The sequence below is a fragment of the Ursus arctos genome, unplaced genomic scaffold (genome assembly GCF_023065955.2).
Source record: "Ursus arctos isolate Adak ecotype North America unplaced genomic scaffold, UrsArc2.0 scaffold_17, whole genome shotgun sequence".
NCBI classification, from domain to species: domain Eukaryota; kingdom Metazoa; phylum Chordata; class Mammalia; order Carnivora; family Ursidae; genus Ursus; species Ursus arctos.
The window spans coordinates 50,341,850-50,363,732 of record NW_026622841.1 but is presented as its reverse complement, the minus strand read 5'-3'; the positions used below and the strand labels follow the sequence as shown (position 1 = coordinate 50,363,732).

The 21,883-nt window shown below is 36.6% G+C and overlaps 1 protein-coding gene across 3 annotated transcripts in view; it reads right to left on the bottom strand.

Annotated features, from left to right (window-relative positions):
• SMCHD1 (structural maintenance of chromosomes flexible hinge domain containing 1) overlaps window positions 1-21,883 on the bottom strand; it is a 157,484-nt gene that overhangs the window by 1,823 nt on the left and 133,778 nt on the right. For 2 of the 3 annotated variants that reach the window (XM_057313253.1, XM_057313255.1), the window contains 2 exons: window positions 20,829-20,987; window positions 20,433-20,547 (listed from right to left, as the gene is read on the bottom strand). In XM_057313253.1, the coding sequence (XP_057169236.1) occupies window positions 20,433-20,547; window positions 20,829-20,987 (274 nt within the window). Of the gene's footprint in view, window positions 1-10,766; window positions 11,855-20,432; window positions 20,548-20,828; window positions 20,988-21,883 lie in introns of those variants that run through there. The other variant, XM_026496043.4, reaches the window with a different exon arrangement.

Sequence of the window (21,883 nt, the reverse complement as noted above, 5' to 3'; positions counted from 1 at the left end):
ACTTTCAAATATGCAATGCAGTATTATTAACTATAGTCACCATGCTGTACATTACATCTCCATGACTTCTTTATTCTGTAATTGGAACTTTGTACCTCTCAATCTCCTTTGCCCATTTTGCCCACGTCCCTAAACCCCTCCTCTAGCAACTACCAATCTGCTTTTTGTATCTACAAGTTTGCGTTTTGTTTTTTTTTAGATTTCAGATATAAGTGAAATCATATGATATTTGTGTCTGAATTATTTCACTTAGCATAATATCTTCAAGTTCCGTCCTTATTGTCACAAATGGCAAGATCTCATTCTTTTTAATGGATGAATAGTATTTTATTGTACATATATACCACAACTTATTTATCCATTTGTTATGGATGGACATTTAGGTTGTGTCCATACCTTGGTTATTGTGAATAGTGCTGCAATAAACCAGGGGGGTACATATAACTTTTTCAGTTACTATTTTAGTTTTCTTCAGATAAATACCCAGAAGTGGAATTGCTGGATCATATGGTACTTGAGGAATCTCTATAATATTTTCCATAGTGGCTGCACCAGTTTAAATTCCACCAATGATGAGCAAGGGTTCCCTTTTCTCCACATCCTCAACAACACTTGTTATTTATTTTTTTCTTTGATAATAGCCATTGTGAGAGATGTGAAGTGGTATCTCATGGTGGTTTTGATGTGCATTTCCCTGATGATTAATAATGTTGAGCAACTTTTCATGTGCCTGCTGTCCATCTGTATGTTTTCTCTGGAAAAAAGTTTATTCGGATCCTCTGTCCATTTTTTAATCAGATTGGCTTTTGTTATTGAGTTGGAGTTTTTAAATAATATATTTCAGATATATATATACCCTTATTGGATATATGATTTGTAAATATCTTCTCTCATTCAGTGGGTTGCCTTTTTATTTTATTGATGGTTTCCTTTCCTGTGCAGCAGCTTTTTAAAAGTTTGATGTAGTTATGATTGTTTATTTAAGCTTTCCTTGTCTTTGGTCCAAAAATATCACTGCCAAGACGGATGTCAAGGAGCTTACCACCTATGTTTTCTTCTGGGAGTTCTAAGTTTCAAGTCTGACATTCAAGTTTTTCATCCATTTTGAATTTATTTTTGTTTATGGTGGTTGGCCAGTTTTCCCAAAACCATTTATTAAAGAGACTGTCTTTTCCCCATTGTATATTCTTGGCTCTTTAATCATAAATTAATTGATCTTGTAGGTATGGTTTTATTTCCTGTTTCCATTAATCTACCTGTTTAATGCAAAACCATACTATTTTGGTTTGAATTATTGAGTTGTAAGAGTTTTAAAAATATTACAGATATAGGTCCCTTTCAGAAGTATGATTAGTAAATATTTTCTCCCATTCTGGTGGTTGTTACTTTTCTTTGATAATTTCCTTCGAAGCAAAAAGGTGTCAGTTTTGATGGTCCAATTAATCTTATTTCCTGTTGTTCTTGCTTTTAGTGTCACATCTAAGTATTCTTTGTCAAATCCTGTATCATGAAGATTTATCCCTATCTTTTCTATGAGTTTATTTTTGTTCTTATATTTAGGTCTTTGGTCCATTTTAATTTTAGTACATGGTATCAGGTAAAGGTCCAACTTAATTCTTTTTCATGTGACTATCTAGTTGTTTCAACACCCTTTGTCAAAAAGACTGTTTCTCCTTTGGTTGGTTTTGAAATCCTTGCTGAAAATCAGCTGACTGACCACAGAAGCATAGGTTGATTTGAACTCCAATTCTCTTCCATGCAGTTAAACGATGCCTATTTTTGTGCTCGTATCACATTGTCTTGATTATTGTTGCTTTCTAGTAAGTTGTGAAACTGGGATGTCTGGGTCTTCCTTTGTTCTTTTTTCAGTATAGTTTTAGCTATTCTGTGTTGCTTGCAATTCCATATGAATTGTAGAATCAACTTTTAATTTGTGCAAAAAAGTCAGCTGGATTCTGATAGGGGTCGTGTTGAATCTGGAGATTCACTTGAGGAGTACTGTCATCTTAACAGTCAAGTCTTCCCACCCACGGATATGAGAGTTTTCATTTATTTTGACCTTCCTCCAACAATGTTTTGTAGTTTTCAGAGTACATGTTTTGCGTTTCCTTCATTAAACTTATTCCTAAATATTTTATTCTTTTTGATGCTACTGTGAGATTTAGTTTTTGGATTGTTCATTGCAGGTGTATAGAAATTTAACTGATTTTTGTATATTGATCTTGTATCTGCAAGCTTGATGAACTCAAGTATTAGCCCTAATTTTTTTTAGTGGTTTAGAGTTTTCTATGTATCAGATAATGTCATATGCAAACCGAGATAGTTCCACTTCTTCCTTTCCAGTCTGTGTGGCTTTTTTTTTTCTTGCTCAATTGCCCTCACTGATGCTCCAGTATAATGTTGAGTAGAAAGTGGTAAGAGCAGATGTCCTTGTCTTGTTCCTGATCTTAAAGGAAAAGCATCCAGTATGATGTTAGTTCTGGACTTTCCATAGATGATCTTCATCAGGATGAAGTATATAATGAAAGGGCACTGGATTTTATTAAAAGTGTTTTCTCCACCTATGCAGATGCGATTTTTAAAAATTCGATTTATATGATAATATCAATATATCAATTATTTATATATTACATCAGCATTATATCAATTCTTTTCAGATATTAGCCCAATCTTGCATTCCTAGGATAAACTCTACTTAGTCATGGTATACAATTTTTTATATGTTGCTGGATTTGTTTCGTTAGTATTTGGTAGATTTTTGCATCCATGTTCATAAGAGATAATTGGTCTGTAGTTTCCTTCTAGTTTTGTTTATCAGGGATATCAGGGTTATGAGATGGGAAGTAATCCCTTCAACTTTTTGGAAGACTGTGTAAAATTGGCATTAATCAAGACTCTGATAAGCAAAATGGCAATGGGTAATTGGGCAGATGGATGGACAGGGAAGGAAGCATTATAGGTTAAGGGAGCACTCCATAATTGCCACCAGAGCCACTGATGAAAACCATCTCCAATAGAACCTCTAGCTAAATAAGAGAACTGGACCTCTCTGCAAATCAGCAGCTTCAAGTGTATCCTGCCAGATCACCACCCATGAGCTGTTTCTGTTTTGGAGCCTCTATTGGATTTAGAATTGTCAATTTATTAATGAAGTATGACGGCCTGTGTTGAACAAGACCAGCTGGGTCAAGCATTTGAAGATGCTTTGGAAGTACTGAGGCAACGTTCACCTGGAGATCTTTAGTACTACCCAGATTACAAAACTCACCTGGCTTTCATCAACCACTGCTCTCATATCAGAGGAAATTCCAACTGCTATGGTGTGCTGCTTACAGAGAAACCTGTCTATAATGGAGAATAGTAATAAACAGTGCTGCAGACCTCTATTTTGAAGGAAATACTCATCAATCTCTGACAAGCATTCCTTTCTTAAAAAATTCAATTAACATATAGTGTATTATTAGTTTCAGAGGTAGAGTTCAGTGATTCCATCAGTCTTATATAATACCCCATGCTCATTATATCACGTGCCCTCCCTTATGTCCATCACCCAGTTACCCCATCCCTCCACCATCCTCCCCTCCAGCAACCCTGAGTTTGTTTCCTGAGATTAAGAGTCTCTTATGGTTTGTCTCCCCCTGATTTCATCTTTATTTTTCCTTCCCTTCCCTTATGATCCTGTTCTGTTTCTTTTTTTTTTTTTTAAGTTTTTATTTATTTATTTGACAGAGAGAGAGACAGCCAGTGAGAGAGGGAACACAAGCAGGGGGAGTGGGAGAGGAAGAAGCAGGCTCATAGCAGAGGAGCCTGATGTCGGGCTCGATCCCAGAACGCCGGGATCACGCCCTGAGCCGAAGGCAGACACTTAACCGCTGTGCCACCCAGGCGCCCCTCTGTTTTGTTTCTTAAATTCCACGAGTGAGATCATGTGATAATTGTCTTTCTCTGACTTATTTTGCTTAGCATAATTCCCTTTAGTTCCATCCATGTCTTTGCAAATGGCAAGATTTCATTTTTGATGGCTGCGTAATGTTCCATTGCGTGTGTGTGTGTGTGTGTGTGTGTATACACACACTACATCTTCTTTATACATTCATCTGTCAATGGACATCTGGGATCTTTCCATAGTTTGGCTATTGTGGACATTGCTTCTATGAATATTGGGGTGCAGGTGCCCCTTTAAATCACTAGGTTTGTATCCTCTGGATAAGTACCTAGTAGTGCAATTGCTGGGTTGTAGGGTAGCTCTATTTTCAACTTTTTGAAGAATCTCCATACTGTTTTCCAGTGGCTATACCAGCTTGCATTCCCAATTACAGTGTAGGAGGGTTCCCCTTTCTCTGCATCCCTGCCATCGGTTGTGTCCTGTGTTAATTTTAGCCATTCTGACTGGTGTGAAGTGGTATCTCATTGTGGTTTTGATTTGTATTTCCCTGATGCTGTGTGATGTTGAGCACTTTTTCATGTGTCTCTTGGCCATTTGGATGTTTTCTTTGCAGAAATATCTGTTCATGTCTTCTGCGCATTTCCTGATTGGATTAGTTGATCTTTGGGTGTTGAGTTTGATAAGTTCTTTATAGATTTTGGATACTAGCCCTTTATCTGATAAGACGTTTGAAAACATCTTCTCCCATTCTGTCCATTGTCTTTTGATTTTGTTGACTGTTTCCTTTGCTGTGCGAAAGCTTTTTATCTTGATGAAGTCCCAATAGTTTATTTTTGCCTTTGTTTCCCTTGCCTTTGGAGACGTGTCCAGCAAGAGGTTGTTAGCTGTGTTCTCCTCTAGAATTTTGATGGATTCCTGTCTCACGTTTAGGTCTTTCATCCATTTTGAGTCCATTTTTGTGTTTGGTGTAAGGAAATGGTCCAGTTTCATTCCTCTGCATGTGGCTGTCCAATTTTCCCAATACCATTTGTTGAAGAGACTGTCTTTTTTCCATTGGTTATTCTTTCCTTTGTCAAAGATTAGTTGACCAGAGTTGAGGGTCCTTTTTTGGCTTCTCTATTCTGTTCTGTTGATCTATGTGTCTGTTTTTGTGCCAGTGCCGTGCTGTCTTGTATTACTATTACTTTGTAACGGAGCTTGAAGTCCGGCATTGTGATGCCACCGGCTTTGGTTTTCTTTTTCAACATTCCTTTGGCTAATGGATTTTAGGATTATTTGTTCCAGCTCTGTGAAAAAAGTTGGTGGTATTTTGATAGGGATTGCATTCAATGTATAACTTGCTCTGGGTAGCATAGACATTTTAACAATATTACTCTTCCAATCCATGAGCATGGAATGTTTTTCCATTTGTGTCTTCCTCGATTTCTTTCATGAGTGTTCTATAGTTTTCAGAGTACAGAATCTTTGCCTCTTTGGTTAGGTTTATTTCTAGGTATCCTATAGTTTTGGGTGCAATTGTAAATGGGATTGACTCCTTAATTTCTCTTCTGTCTCATTGTTCGTGCATAGAAATGTGACTGACTTCTGTGCATTGATTTTATATCCTGACACTTTGCTGAATTCCTGTATGAGTTCTAGCAATTTTGGGGTGGAGTCTTTTGGGTTTTCCACACAAAGTATATCATTTGCAAAGAGTGAGAGTTTGACTTCTTCTTCGCCGATTCGGATGCCTTTTATTTCTTTTTGTTGTCTGATTGCTGAGGCTAGGACTTCTAGTACTATGTTAACAACAGTGGTGAGAGTGGACATCCTGTCATGTTCTTGACCTTAAGTGAAAAAGCTCTCAGTTTTTCCCCATTGAGAATGATATTCACTATGGGCTTTCCATATATGGCTTTTATGATATTGAGGTATGTTTCTTCTATCCCTACACTGTGAAGAGTTTTAATCAAGAAAGGATGCTATAGGGGCACCTGGGTGGCTCAGTTAAGCGTCTGCCTTTGGCTCAGATCATGATCCCAGCGTCCTGGGATTGAGCCCTGTGTTGGGCTCCCTGCTCACCGGGGAGCCTGCTTCTCCCTTTCCTCCCTGCGCATGCTCTGTCTCTCTCAAATAAAATCTTTAAAAAAAAAGGATGCTGTACTATGTCAAATGCTTTTTCTGCATCTATTGAGAGGATCATATGGTTCTTGTCCTTTATTAATGTAGTGTATCACATTGATTGATTTGTAAATATTGAACCACCCTTGCAGCCCAGGAATAAATCCCACTTGGTTGTGGTAAATAATCCTTTTAATGTACTATTGGATCCTACTGTCCACTGAACATTCCTGAAAAACAGCTAGCACTACCTGTTGTTCTCTAGCAAAAGGGAAGCAAAGGCAGGAAGAAGCTCCAGCTGTCTGAATACCTTCATGAATCTCTGTGTAATCCTGAGATGGCATTTTATATTCAGTGGGTAGATAAAACCAAAGGTATCTTTCTGTTTGTATCAAAAAACAAAGGGAAGGGGGCGCTGGCTTGATCAGTCAGAAGAGCATGCAACTCTAGATCTCAGGGACACAAGTTTGAGCTTCACATTGGGGGTAGAGATTACTTAAAAAACAAAAACAAGACAAAGGAACACCTGCCCAACTTTGGGGGAAAAGAAAAGATAACCAGAAGACCATGACTTACCAGAAGATGGCTACAGCACTGAGAAATTATGGAAGAACTGGGGAAATCACCAAAATTTGGAGAAAGTTAACTTACCAATTCAGTGAGGCCATTCTCCAAAGACTCCATCTTATTTCTTAGAAGAAGAGATCTACTCACAGTATGTTCAACCTGAGCAAGGATAGCTCAGCTTAGAGTTAAGTGGAATGCAAATTATGGTTGTACATAGGCTGATTCCCATGAGCCAAGCCACCCTGATTGCTAAATAGTCTCTTACATTTCATGAATTCCTGGCATCAGAAATCCCTACAAATTTCAAGAATTTTCTCTTAAGGCAAATACCGAAAAGGAAAACAGAATTAACTTCATTATTTCTATCTTTTATTAAATAGCATGTGATCTACAAAAAAAAGTGTTGGTACTAATCTTCTAAATGTTTGGCAAAATTCTGTGGTAAAGCCATCAGGGCCTTGGCTTTTGTGGGTTTTTTATTACTGATCCAATCCTGTCACTTGTATAGGTCTATTCAGTTGTCTATTTTTTCTTGAGTCAGTTCCAGTAGCTTGTGTCATTCTAGGAATTTGTTCACATATAATTGTTCATTGTATTCCTTTATAATCCTTTTTATTTATGTAAGGTAAGTAGTAATGTCCCTCTTTCATTTCTGATTCTAGTATATAGTTGATCCTTGACCAATACAAATTTGAGCTGCATGGGTCCTCTTATATGCAAATTTTTTCAGTATAGTACAATACCATATACATATTTTCTCTTCCTATGATCTTAACGTTTTCCCTCTTCTAGCTTACCTTATTGTAAGAATACAGTATGTAACACATACAACACACAAAATGTGTCAATCAACTGTTATCAGTAAGGCTTCTGGTCAACAGTAGGTGATTAAGTTTTTGGAGAGTCAAAAGTTTTATGATTTTTTAAAGTGTGCGTGTGGGGGCGGTTGGTGCTCCTAACCCCCACCTTGTTCAAGGGTCAACTGTATTTTCTATTTCAAAACGTTCTTTTTTTTCTTGGTCAAACTAGCTAAAATTTTATCAATTTTGTTAATCTTTAAAAAAAAAACCCTGGTTTCATTTCTTTTTCTTGTATTTCTAGTCTTTATTTCATTCTATTTCACTTCCGTCTTAACCTCTATTTTCTTCCTGCTTACTTTAGGTTTAGTTTTCTCCTCTTTTAAGGTAAAAGATTAGGTTATTGAGAACTTTTTTCCTTTCTTAGTCATTTACAACTCTAAGTTACCCTCTAAGCTCTGCTTTAGCTGCATTCCATAAATTGTTACGTGTTTTCACTCACCTCAAAATATTTAGTGAATTTTAAAATTTTTTTGATCCATTGGTTACCCAGGAGTAGTCTTAATTTCCACATATTTGTGAGTTTCCCCTATTTCATATTTGATTGCATTGTGATCAGAGGACATACTTTGTATTATTTCTGTCCTTTTTAATTTTTAAAGGTTTTATGCTCTAGTCCATGGTCTATCATGAGAAATATTCCTTGTGTGCTTGAGAAGAATATATATTGTTATTGGGTGCTATGTTCTGTATGTCTGTTAAGTCTAGTTGGTTTATAGTGTCCAAGTCTTCTATTGTGTTTGGTATAGTTGTTTTAACCATAATTGAAAACAGGGCATACGGTCTCCAATTATTATTGCTGAATTGTCTTCATTCCTGTCAGTTTGTGCTTCATGTATTTTGGTACTCTGCTATTAGATGCATGTATAATTGTTATATCTTCCTGATGATTCACCCTTTTATCATTATAAAATGTCTTGTCTTTTTTTTTTTTTTTAAGATTTATTTATTTATGTGACAGAGAGACAGCCAGTGAGAGAGGAAACACAGCAGGGGGAGTGGGAGAGGAAGAAGCAGGCTCCCAGCGGAGGAGCCTGATGTGGGACTCGAATGCCAGGATCACGCCCTGAGCCGAAGGCAGATGCTTAACGACTGGCGCTACCCAGGCGCCCCATAAAATGTCCCTTTTTATCTCTAACATGTTTCAAATTCAATTTTGTCTATTAATATCACTCCAAATTTGCTGTGATGGCTGTTTGCATGATGTATCCTTTTCCTTTTTAATGTTTTTAATCTAATGTGCCTTCTGTAAATAACATACGTAAATATTTTATTCAGCATGTTACTCATTAATTGGTAGCTATTATCTTCTATCACAAGTTAGACACACTGGTTTGCAAAATAGCAGATGTAAGTATTTGCTGAATTAATGAATTCATAAATGTTGCAATAAAAATCATTCTGTATTTCAAACAACTAAGGCCAACTTGGTTTTACATTCTGAAGCATCTCAGGATTCATATTTACAAATGTCTTATGAAATTGGCATTCCGTTCTAAATTTATATATCTAATAATCTGAATTCTACTATATAAAACATTAAGGCAATTAGCACCTGAATATTTAATACAAATGTAGCCAAAGCTCAATATATTATTTCTTTTAAACAGATCTGATTGGTTTATGATTCTTTTGACTTTTCATTAGTATTTGGACAAGAGGATCCATAGCTGACTTGTCAGTTCTTCAAAGAAGTAATTCACTCTGCAAAACTACTGACGAGAAGAAATATGTAACAAGTTTAACAAATCAAAACATACTTCTGGTCTACAAAGGAATGGAAATAAATTTTTTCACTAAATTTGCTAACCACTTATCACTAAATATATCACAGAACTCATATCTAAATGACATAAGAATACGAAGATTCCCTGGCTTTTAAGTATTACCCTATAATTTCTAGCACAACATAAGTAATGGTCTCATTCTATACTGGTTTTGTTGTGGCTATTTTAAAGTATCAAACTGAATTCCAATTATATTTAAGTATACCAATAAAAAAATCTTCCCCAATGGATTATCAAATAGTCAAGGTACATAAGTCTTTCTAAAATAAAACTTACTAAAATACAAATACAGAAAAACGAAATGCAATGTTCTAGTTCTCTCAAGAACTAAAAAGTAGAATTAGAATAACTGTGGGGGACAGGGATACCTGCGTGGCTCAGTCAGTTAAGTGGCTGCCTTCAGCTCAGGTCTTGATCCCAGGGTCCTGGGATCGAGTCCCGCATCACACTGCTTGATCAACAGGGAGCCTGCTTCCCTCTGCCTGCTGTTCCCCCTGCTTGTGCTTGCTCTCCCTCTCTCCCTCTGACAAATAAAATCTTTAAAAAAAAATTAACTGTGGGGGAGAAACACAAGTGAGAAAGGTAGATGTACACAAATGCTATTAGCAAAGATTTAAATACAGTACTTTACGGAGATATAATTACTAATATTTTCTATTCCACATTTGTTTATTGGAGCATGGTCTAAAGAATCAGAATACTGGGAATCTATTTTATATTATCAGACATCATTTTATCTTGAATTTAGGCTTCCTAACATAGAAATATATTAAGAACGTCTGTCTCTACTATGAATTGTTTGTCGCTGGGACAGGTGATTCTTTAACGCCAATTTGATCACTCTCCAAAAGGGAAGTAATTTTAAACAGTAAGATATCGTCACACTCAGGTTACGACAAATCTCTATGTGAAATAATTGCTTGCACAAAGCCAGATTTGGAGAAAATATTAAATAATTAATATTTTAAGGCCAAAGGTCCTACAATGAATTTTAATGTTGCTACCAATCTATTCCTAAATTTAAACCTCTATGTGATAATGAAAAGTAGCAACCTCTTTTTGAAGTCAAAAGAAATACTAGGTGTTCAACAGACATGCAAAAAAAATCTTAAATTAACATGTATAATTTTACAAATATAATTACATAGTCACGAAGAGGAAGAGATGATCCCATGAAAATATTTAGCTGATAAAACTGAAAGTATCTTGACAGTATAAAAAGGGAACAAATGCAAACTTCTTACTAACAAGTATTATTCAAAAATTACATACTAAAAATATAACAACCTCACCAATTTCATAGTGATTGTAAATAACTAAGTCATATAGTCAAAAGTATAAACGATTTGGAAGATGGAACTCTTTTTTAGCACTAACATTGTATTAGTAAGAACTACTGTCATTTAAAAGGAATCCAATCTTTCCTTTAGCTAAATTATTGCCAATTTGTTTCCTTCTTCAACAAAACAGTTAAATGCTTTCCAATTACAAAGACAGATCAATATTTTAATAGTTTTTACTAAGGTAACTTTTATAGAGTATTCAATGTTAAAAAAGGAAAACACTTAATAGGGAAGAAACAATCCTCTTTATTAACCTCACTGTATAATCAGAAAGGATTAAAAAACACACATTTCCTGGGACACAAAAATTGTACCAAAAGCATTTCCTTACAAAATAACTTCACAAACCAATAGTCCTGGACTTACACAAAGACATATATATTGACATACATTAGCTTGAATTATTACACAATTTGAATGTTTTTGCAGCAACTTTCTAGCAGACTATTATTACATTAATGTGGGAGTGTACGACTTCTTTAAATCTTTAAAAATAGTAATAAAAAATTACAAAACAATGAAAATGTAGAATTAAGGCTGAGACTATATCCTCTAGTATTAATAAAGTCAAACAATACTTATAAAAATTGATGCTGCTGCATTTATATATATATATATATATACACACACACACACACACACACACACACACAGGATAAGTCTTTAGAAATTTAAAAAGCTACTGCTGTCACAAGTTCACTCATCAATTTAACATTTTTCCATGTATCTTAACATTTGAATTCCCAGATATCTGTGCTTTTTCTATTTTTATTCTGAATTCTTCATTAAGCATTTCCTCACATATTTACAATTAAATACCTAACCTCTAGAACTTTCCTCAGACACAACAGACAGAACAGTTTTGTTAAATAAATTCACACAGAATAAAAAGGTTTGTTTTCAAGAAATAGTTCTAGCATATCCATGATAATCATACTGAAAAATAGTACATATGCTTTTCTTCAGGATTAATAAATGTCATGTGAAGGTTCTATAGTCACTGTCATATTTGCACATTTTCCTCTGACACATTTGCAAGATAATGACAACTAAAGGGCATGATGACTTTGGAATAATTCCAGTAAATCCATACTGTCCAGTGAGATTCATAAAATTGAATGGCTATTTCCAGTCCCATCTGGATTGACATGGAAATGCATGCCCAGATAGTTGTATCGTCCCCAGAAATATTCAGTCTGGTTAAGTTGCCCTCTTGGTCTTCTGAAACAGAGCTGCAGAAGGCAGGGCATTCTTCATGAGCCCAATGGCCCCCTCTTCTCTGTAATTGTTCACACATCTGATTTGGTTATAATCCTGGTCAATGTGGGAAAAAAATTTTTTTATGTACCACAGTTTTCCTAAACTCCCTCAGCAGACCTAGATGGTTTTAAATACCCAATGGAACTATGTTCCATTAATTATGATAATTCTTGGTATGAAGATATTTAATTAAATTCTTGTATATAATTACTATCCCATGTATGCCAAAAAAGAGAGAGAGAGAGGGAGAGAGAGAGGGAGGGGGAGAGAGAGAGAGAGAGAGAGAGAGAGAGAGGGAAATCCTCAAAATAAAAGCAGTACTTATACAGAGTAAAGATTAAGCAATTTGTACCCCAGTTCTTTGGAATGGTATATCTCAGACCCCCAAACTGAAGATTTTCATTTTTCTCTTCCCCTTTCCTTAAATGAAATTACTATTTTAAAAATAAACAGTTATAGTGCTTATCTCAGAAAAGTCACAAAATAAGGCCAACCAAAAGAAAAAACATTTAAAAATACCCATAATTCCTTCATACAGAGATGAACGTAGTGAACATGAGATCATCATGACCTGAGCTGAAATCAAGAGTTGGATGCTTAACCAACTGAGCCACCCAGGCACCCCAAGAGACTTTTGTTTCAAATGCTCTAAAGTTTTTGAGATTGTGCAAGAATTATTAGTTCAAGATCTATGGAGAACTGGCAGAGATTAGGAATGAGGAAATTACTAATTAAACAGCAATTTATGGGGCACCTTGGTGGCTAAGTTGGTTAAGTGCCTGCCTTTGGCTCAGGTCATGATCTCAGGGTCCTGGGATCGAGTCCTGCTTCTCCCTCTCCCTCTGCCCGTGCTATCTCAAATAAATAAAATCTTTAAAAAAAGATACCTGTAATTTAAATTTTAGCAGCACCTGGGTGGTTCGGTCGGCTAAGCCACCAACTCTTGGTTTCTGCTCAGGTTATGATCTCAGGGTTGTGAGATTGAGCCCCACCTCCACTCAGCAGGGAATCTGCTTGAGATTCTCTCCCTCTCCTTCTGCCCCTCCCCCGCTTGCACTCTCTCTAAAATAAATAAAAATAAATCTTAAAAAATTTTTTTCTAAATGGAAATTTAGACTGATTTTAAATCTCCCCAAAATAAACAGGGGGGGAGAAAGCCATGAGATAGAATATACCAAATTTTCAATCTAAAACTTTTCTGAGACAGAGAGAGAGCACAAGTGGAGAGAGGGGCAGAGGGAGAGGGCCTGATGGGACACAGAGGAACAAAAGAGAGGGTATGGGAGCAAAATGGAAAAAGAGAGGAAACCGTGGCCTAGAATAAAACTTATGCAGAATCCTTAAGCAGACTCCTTAAGCAGACTCCTCACTGAGTGCAGAGCCCAACTTGGGGTTTGATTCCATGACCCATAAGATCATGACCTGAGCAGAAACCAAGAGTTGGCTGCTTAACCAACTGAGCCACCCAGGCACCCCCAACCTAAAACTTCTAACACCGCCATCACAAAGCTAAACAAAAATGGCTAACTTTTTGTGTTTATTTTCTGTGTGTCAAATCTGTGTAGGCAATATGGTTCTGTTTTGCTCTCTGGAAACATTTATGCTCCTCCCCCCCCTTCCTTGATATTCTAAAATTTTACTATGAAATATATTTTGGTACATCTTTTGTCAGTCATTGTGCTGGGCCTTCAGTGGGCCCTTTCATTTATCACTGGGAAATTCTCTTCCACATTTTTTTACTTCTCCATTTTCTACTTTCTAGGATTCGTAACAGAATTGGTTCTCTATGTCTCCTTCTCTGTCTTCACATATTTTTTCTATTTTTCTGGGAACCTTGACTTTTAGTCTTTTGAAATTTTTATTTCAGCAACAGTATTTATAATCTGTTATCTTATCCTGGCCATATCTTTCTCCTAAAAATATATGGAGTTTCATGAATAGAACTTCTCCTGCAAATCTAGTTAGGAATTTAAAATTTTTAAAAGTTCAGTTGAATCATCTTCCAGGGTGGGTTTTACTATTTATCTTGGACTTTCTCTCACACGTTATTGACTCCCCTCATATACATGATGATTCTTAGTTATCCAATCACATTTAAGAAAAAGAATTATGCTTCTGGCCTGGCTTTCTTCTCCTTTTACGAAAACCAGAACTTTTTTCCCATCAAATCCCTCTGAGTGGAAATTTTAGGTGGAACAGGGCAGAGCAGGGTCCATGGGCCAGCAGGCTCTGCTTTAGAAGTACATGGCTGGAGAGCCGACTATCAGGCTGCTAGCTCCCTAGGTGCCAGCGTGAGATAAGCCTCAAGGGTGCCACCAACTGTATCTGAAGCCAATATGCCAACATTTAATTAATTACCATTGTTATCTAACTTTGTGGGGGCATCTCTAATGCCTGGGGACAAGGAAATAAAGCTTTCAGACTTTTGGGTTGAAAATCTGGCATATTCTAGGCCACGGTTTCCTCTCTTTTTCCATTTTGCTCCCATACCCTCTCTTTTGTTCCTCTGTGTCCCATCAGGCCGACTGTCTCCCATTGTCTCTAGACTATTTCCCAGTCCTTCCTCTTTTGGTATACTCTAGTATTGTTTCTATTGTGTTATCCCCAGAAAACGTCAATCAAATGTGAAGGCAGGGGGCACCTAGGTGGCTCAGTTGGCTAAAAGTCTGACTCTTGGTTTTGGCTCAGGTCATGGTCTCAGGGTTGTGAGATCAAGCCCCAAGGTGGGCTCCATGCACAGTGTGGAGTCTGCTTGGGATTCTCTCCCTTTCTCTCCCTCCCCCTCTCCCCCTCTCCTCGCATGTGCTCTAATAAATATTATCTTTAAAAAAAATGTGAAGGCAGAATGAAGGCACTGTCAGATACACAAGGGCTCCAAGTTTCTTTGTACACACTTTTTCTAAGAAAGTTATAGGAGAGAAAGATAAGGAATCCAAGAAACAGTGGATTCAACTTAAGAGCAGCCAAAGAAGATCCACAAGAGCTATGTATAGTTACTAGTCATTGTAGTAGGAGGAAGAGTATGTGATCAAGGTAAACAGTGACATGGGGGCGCCTGGGCAGCTCAGTCTGTTGAGCGTCAACTCTTGATTTTGGATCAGGTCATGATCTCAGGGTTGTGACACTGAGCCCCGTGTTGGGCTCTGCACTCAGAGCAGAGTCTGCTTGAGAGATTATCTCTCTCCCTCTCTTTCCCCCTCTACCACTCCTCCCACTCATGCTTGCTCGCTCTCTCAAATAAATTCTTAAAAAAAAAAAAAAAGGTAAACAGTGAAAGAAAAAAAAAAGGAAATTAGTGCAGAAAAATTAACGACATCCAAGAAAGCCTAAATAGGGACTGGGTTAAAATTTAACATGTTTTAAAAAACTGCTACAGTATACAAGACTTATTTGATCCTGACATTTGGAACACTAATTGGTGGCCTAGAACCTTACACAGAAGTCAATGTAATCCTAGCACACAGCTTTGCCTAATACTAAATATTTACATAACCAAAATAATATATGTGTGGTTTATAGCTTTCTACCTTTGAAAAAAGCATGGAGGACTTGCTTGTGGTTGCAGGACAGACTATAACTAAATAATACCACGATAGAGGGAAAGTTCTAAAACGTTTCCAAATAATTTAGTCCAAAAGTTATTAGGTGGGCCAGGGAATATGGACATCCACACCCAGGGGTCGGGTGAGATGTACTGTCTTAAAGCTGCTAAGAGAGACGGAGTATGTAAAAAATAGAAAGGGAACAACAGAATAACTGACACTAAATAATTAAAGCAAAGGTTGCTTCTGGGGAATGGGATGGGTGGGGATGCACAGGATATAAGATTTCATCATCGTAAGCTCTCTTTTATATCCACGCTCTCCCATTTGGGTTAAACACTAGCCATGTGTGGCTCCAGAACACTTGCCATGTAACTAGTTCTTAGAGATCTGCTATCTTCTGAATTTCTAAGACTTTGTATGAAAAAAGAATTTAAAGTATCTCAAGAAATGTTTTACACTGTTTACATGTTCCAGTGATAATATTTTGTATACTGGGTTCAAGAAAATCAATTATTAAAATAAATCTCACAGTTTCTTTTTTTTTTTTCCTGTTTCTTTTTAATCTGGCTCCCCAAAAACTTTAAATTACACGTGTGGCTCACAATACAGTACAACACTAAATCTTATATAATACCATTTGATTTATTTACATGTATGACTTCAATGAAAAGATATTATCATTACTAACAACATAATGATAAACTAAAAAATCAACTCTAGCCCATACCACCTCTGATTTGCTACAAAATCTTAATTAACAAGATTCAAACCAGTGACGTAGTTAGTTGTACTGTAGTAATGGCAAGGTTTGGGGCTAATTCAGTGCTGAGGCTATAGTGCAGCTTCAAGAATATGTACTTTAGTCTAGAACTGCTTGGCAGGAACTTCCTTCCTGGTCTCTTACAGAACTGGACGTATGCTCCCCATAATAAGTAAATCAATAAAACACTTCTTTAAAAATTATAGTAGGGGCGCCTGGCTGGCTCAGTCAGAAGACTCTTGATCTTGGGGTCGTGACTTCGAGCCCCATGTTAGGTGTAGAGATTACTTAAGTAATAAACTTCATAAATAAACTGCAAAAAAATTATAGTAAACCTACATGAAAATAAAGGGAATAATATAATGAATTCCTATTTCAAGCTGCAGTAATTTCATATTTTGCCCAATCTTGTTTTGATATCCTGTCACTTTTTCACCTCTCTGGCAGTATTTCAGAGTATACCCCAGACATCATGTTATTTAACCAATACCTCAGTACACATTTCTAATAATATATTTATTTTAATGTAAATACTATGATGTTGTTATACACAAAATAATTCCTTAATATATCTAATATCCATGTGATACTAAAATTTCTCCAATTTTTTTCAAAGTTCTCATCTTAAAGATTCAAATGTGGATCCAGACAAGGACTTCACATTGCATTTGATTCTTATACCTTTCAATCACTTTTATTCCGTATCAAACAGTTCATCCTTCTTCCAGTCCTTCTTTTATGGCACCAATTTATTAACCAAATCAGTCATTTGCCCTGAACTATGTCCCATTCTTGACATTCTGGATTTGGCTGATACTTCCTGGTGGTATCATTTAACTTTCCCCTATAAACTTCCCCTATTTCCTCTACACTTGTAGTTAAACTGTTTTCAATTTGTGAGAGATTTAACCTCTTATGTCTTATAGTATCTATTCTTAGCAATGAATTAACCTCCTTCCCAATCATGGAGGAGGTTACCATTTACATACTACCCTAGGGAAAATAGTTTTCTGGAGTGCTTACTTCTTCCCACATAATCTCAGTTGGGAAATACCTAGAAGCTTCATTGGATTCAGGTTACTTCCTACTCAATCACATAATAGCAAACATCCTGCTTCTAGTGTTGCTAAGATCAATCAGTGGATTCAGGTATATCAATCTGATCTTTCCATTAAGTTTCCCCATCAACTTTTTACCTAATCATTTGAGTATCTATCATTATTGCCTAAATCTATTATTATTAGGGGTGGCAAAATCATGTTGCAATTTTATCATGCTTCTTATACTTCATACAGAGAACTTTTTCTTGTGTGATTTTATTTATTTATTTGACAGAGAGCGAGCACAAGTAGGGGGAACAGCAGGCAGAGGGAGAGGGAGAGGGAGAAGCAGGCTCCTCGCTGAGTGGGGAGCTGAATGTGGGGCTCAATCCCAGACCCTGAGATCATGACCTGAGCTGAAGGCAGACTCTTTACTGACTGAGCCACCCAGGTGTCCCTATAAAGAACTTTTTAAAGAAGAACTTCTATAAAGAACCTTATTGGTTCTCCCTCTCCCTCTACTGTTCCCCTTACTTGTGCTCTCTTGCTCTGTCAAATAAATAAATAAATAAATAAAATCTTGGGAAAAAAAAAAAAAAAAAGAACTTTCCTAGAGGAAAAACAAAACAAAAATAGCCAGAAGGAGGTAAACCAGAAGAGACTCTTAACTACAGGGAACAGGGGCACCTGGGTGGCTCAGTCGGTTAAGCGGCTGCCTTCAGCTCAGGCCACAATCCCAGGGTCCTGGGACTGAGTCCTGCATCAGGTTCTTTGCTCAGCAAGGAGCCTGCTTCTCCCTCTTCCTCTGTGTTCACTCTCATAAATAAATAAAATCTTAAAACAAAAAACTACAGGGAACAAACTGAGGGTTGCTGAGGGGATGGGGTAATTGGGTGATGGACATTAAAGAGGGCACTTGATATAAGGAGCACTGGGTGTTATATGCAACTGATGAATCACTAGATACTACCCTTATGCTTCCACACACACACACACACACACACACACACACACGCACAAAGAACTTTCTTCAATTATTTGGTTACCCTGAAAAACAGTTCATTTAAGTAAGAACATATCTTTAAAAAAAACAAAAACAAAAAGAAAGGGGGTGCCTGGGTGGTGTGGTCAGTTAAGTGTCTGACTCTTGGTTTCAGGTCAGGTCATGATCTCAGGGTGTTGAGATTAAAACTAAGGATGTACTGTATGGTGACTAACGTAATAAAAAATTATTAAAAAAATACATCTAAAAAAAAAGAATGTGTCTTTACTATATGGATATATCAATTTTTATGATAATGAGCTGGTGCACTAGCAACTGCCAATGATCATCAGTAAGGACTCCTTTGCATCATTTTGAACTCATGATTTGTAAAAATTAAAGGTGTTTAAATCCATTGCAAATATTCTTTCTGATTCTGTACTGCTCCAACACACTTTCAGTGGTCAGCTTAATAGTTTCTATATATTATGCACCCATAATAAATACACATCATTCATATAACCTCGGTGGAAACACCTCTTTCATATTGATGACTACCGTATTCTTATAATCTCATTATCATTTCAGTAGCTCTCCTCCCTAATTTACTTTAAAGGCAGCTGTTTCAAGACACTCCCCCCCTACTTGCACACAATATTAGGTACTCAAGAGATATCAATGAGATAAAGAAGTTTACCTCACAATTTTTTGCAACACAGATTTCTCCTTTGAGAGTGCAGATAATGTGGCTTCTGCCTACCTCTCCAAACATTCTTGTTTCTCTCCCCTCCCATGCCTCAGCCACACAAGCATCTTTTCAGTTACTCAAACATGCCATACTTGCTTCTTTCTCAAAGCTTTCATATCCATTTTTTCCCCCTCTGACTGAAACCAACTATTTGGCTGGTAGCTTCTCATCCTTTAGTTCTCTGCTAAAATGCATCTTTCCTGACAACCAGTGTAGTTTTCCCACCATTTTATATCATTTCTTCCTTTTTTCTTTCATAGAACTTAACATTATTTTGTACACAGGAAAATGTGTACTTTTTGGAATTGTCCTTCTGCACAGGACTGTAGAGCCCCATTAAGAGGTAAGAACCACACCACTTTTACTCACCCAGCAACACATAACACAAAATGAGCATTCAAGTAATTATTGAATAAATATAGACTATGTAGATGGATAGGGCATGGAATACCAATTCCAAACACCACAGTCTCAAAAAAACTTCTCTAAGGTCAATATGAGACACTTTTTCAGGCAGAGTCCATATTTAAACCTTTTGAAATAATGTACAAGAAACCCCAGTACCATGGTATCTTCCTATAGGATGGCCTTACTAACATCTAATCGAGAAAGGACAGTTTTGTTTTTTTTTTTTTAAGATTTTATTTGAGAGAGGGAGAAAAAGAGCATGAGAAGGGTGACGGTCAAAGGGAGAAGCAGACTCCCTGCTGAGCGGGGAGCCTGATGCAGGGCTTGATCCCAGAAATCCTGGGACTCCAGGATCATGACCTGAGCCAAAGGCTTAACCGACTGAGCCACCCAGGTGCCCCAAAAGAACAGCTTTCTTACCATTGAGTTAGGCTGCAGATAACTTTGCTGGGATTTTGGTGTGCTATGTAAATGGTATCTGATTTCCCAAACCAACTAGTATATGTGATTTTTAAATAACTAACAAATGGTTTTGTATATTCTAACTTAGCAAGCTGCTGATCTTATGAAGCAGAATGTCGTATATTTGCAAGGTAAGCCAAACAACAGAAAAGCAATTTAAATCTTAACACTGATTTTTTTTAAACACTGATTTTGAACAAAACATAAATGATAAACATTTCCAAATAATTAGAAAAATCATTTACAAAACTGGAATATCCTAGGAGAATATAATAAATTCGTCTTATCTTCATTACTCATCATTTAGTTTTTTCAAACAAAACAAAACAAAACAAAACAAAACCCCTAATTCTGGCTCAAAGGGGAAATCAGAAATAAATTCTTGGCTTTTATTTTTATTTATTAAGAAGTTTATTTTATTATTATTTTTTTAGAGAGAGAGAGTGTGTGAATAGGAAGGAGCACAGGGAAAAGCAGAGAGAGAATCCCAAATAGGCTCCACATTCAGTGTGGAGCCTGATGTGGGGCTCAATCCACGAACCTGAGATCACAACCCGAGCAGAAATCAAGAGTCAGACGCTCAAATGACAGAGCCACCCAGGTGCCCCCATGCTGGTTTTTAAGTATGATGACTCAAGAGCTTTGATAAACTACCCAAAGATAACTCTGAGGTCACAATAAACTCACCTATTTTGTCTTGAAGCTTCTCTTCTCATTCTTTTAGGAGGAATTGGACAATCTGTCATTTCAACCTTTGCTGGATGGCGCAATGAGTCATTACACTTACGTGTGGGAGTCATACCTGTAAAGACAGAAAATGTAGAAAATGAACTTTTAAAAGACTGGGATTACTATAAGAAAGCAAATCCATCTTAATTTATAGAAAATGAACTAATAATACTGAGAATGCTTCCTAATACTCCTGTTAAATAAACAGCTTACAACCATTTATCAGATGACTCGGAGGACAAGAGTATCGACTTAAGTCATGGAGCATTCACATTCTTTCTTCTTGTAGTTTAACTCTAATCATAAATATTTGTCTTCATGCAGAGAAAGAAGTAATAAAAAGCAAGCACAAACCTAGTTTTTGCTCAATTAGTTTCAGATTTTTCTCTTGTTCATCAAGTTCTTGTTTTTTCTTCTTCATATCAGGAGTGTGAAGGTACTCTAACTGACGGTTAAGGTCCTCGATCACACTGTTCAACTTGTTCACAGAAGTACGATACTGTTGAAGAAGATCTGCAAAGAAACCAAAGATGTCTGATTAAAATGACTGTTACGGTATCAAGTCAATGTTTGAGGAAAGAAGAATTAGCAACACTGGGCATGACAGTACATATGGGAACTACCTTTAAAACCACAAGACTTTGTTCAGTGTAAACAGACAAAATAAAAATGCAGTTTAGACCCCAGTACAAAACCAGTGCTTGCTAAATTTTAATTTTCTTCAACTGCTTGACTTTAATTTGTGTCAGGAAAAAGTTTTCTACGTAAAAGTGCTCTGTGAATGGGATCCCTCTCTCAATGTTTACATTTTGTTTGATACTCATTATTCAATGTAATTCCACAAGACAAGTTGAGGGGGGTGGCAAACGCATTAAATATAGTACTGTTAGAGGCGCCTTGTTCAGTTCAGTTGGTGGAGCATGCGATTCTTGATCTCGGGGTCATGAGTTCAAGCCCCATGTTGGGCAGAGAGATTACTTAAAAAAAAATTTAAAAATATTAGTACTGCTAGAAAATCACTACTTCCAACAGATATGACCATTACCTTAAACAGAGCTTTCAAAAATGCACTCTTGATAAAATACTTAATTTTCAAAAAGCTTAACTTTCTATAAACTACTGTCTAAAAATGTACTATAGTATTCACGTTTGAGACTATTTTTTGCCTGATTTGTCAGACACTAAATATTAAATGCAGTGACTGTACTCTAATTCAGGGGTCAGCAAATTAGTCAAGGACAAGAACGCCTTATACAGTTTTAAACAGTTACATTCTAAATGTATAAAAGCCCTCATAATACCCTCCATTTTGCCTCTTGGCTCAAGATTTTACTCAAATGTTACTATCAATTTTTACTCAAATTTCACTATGTGGTCCTCTGGACACTCTGGTCACACACAAAGATGAT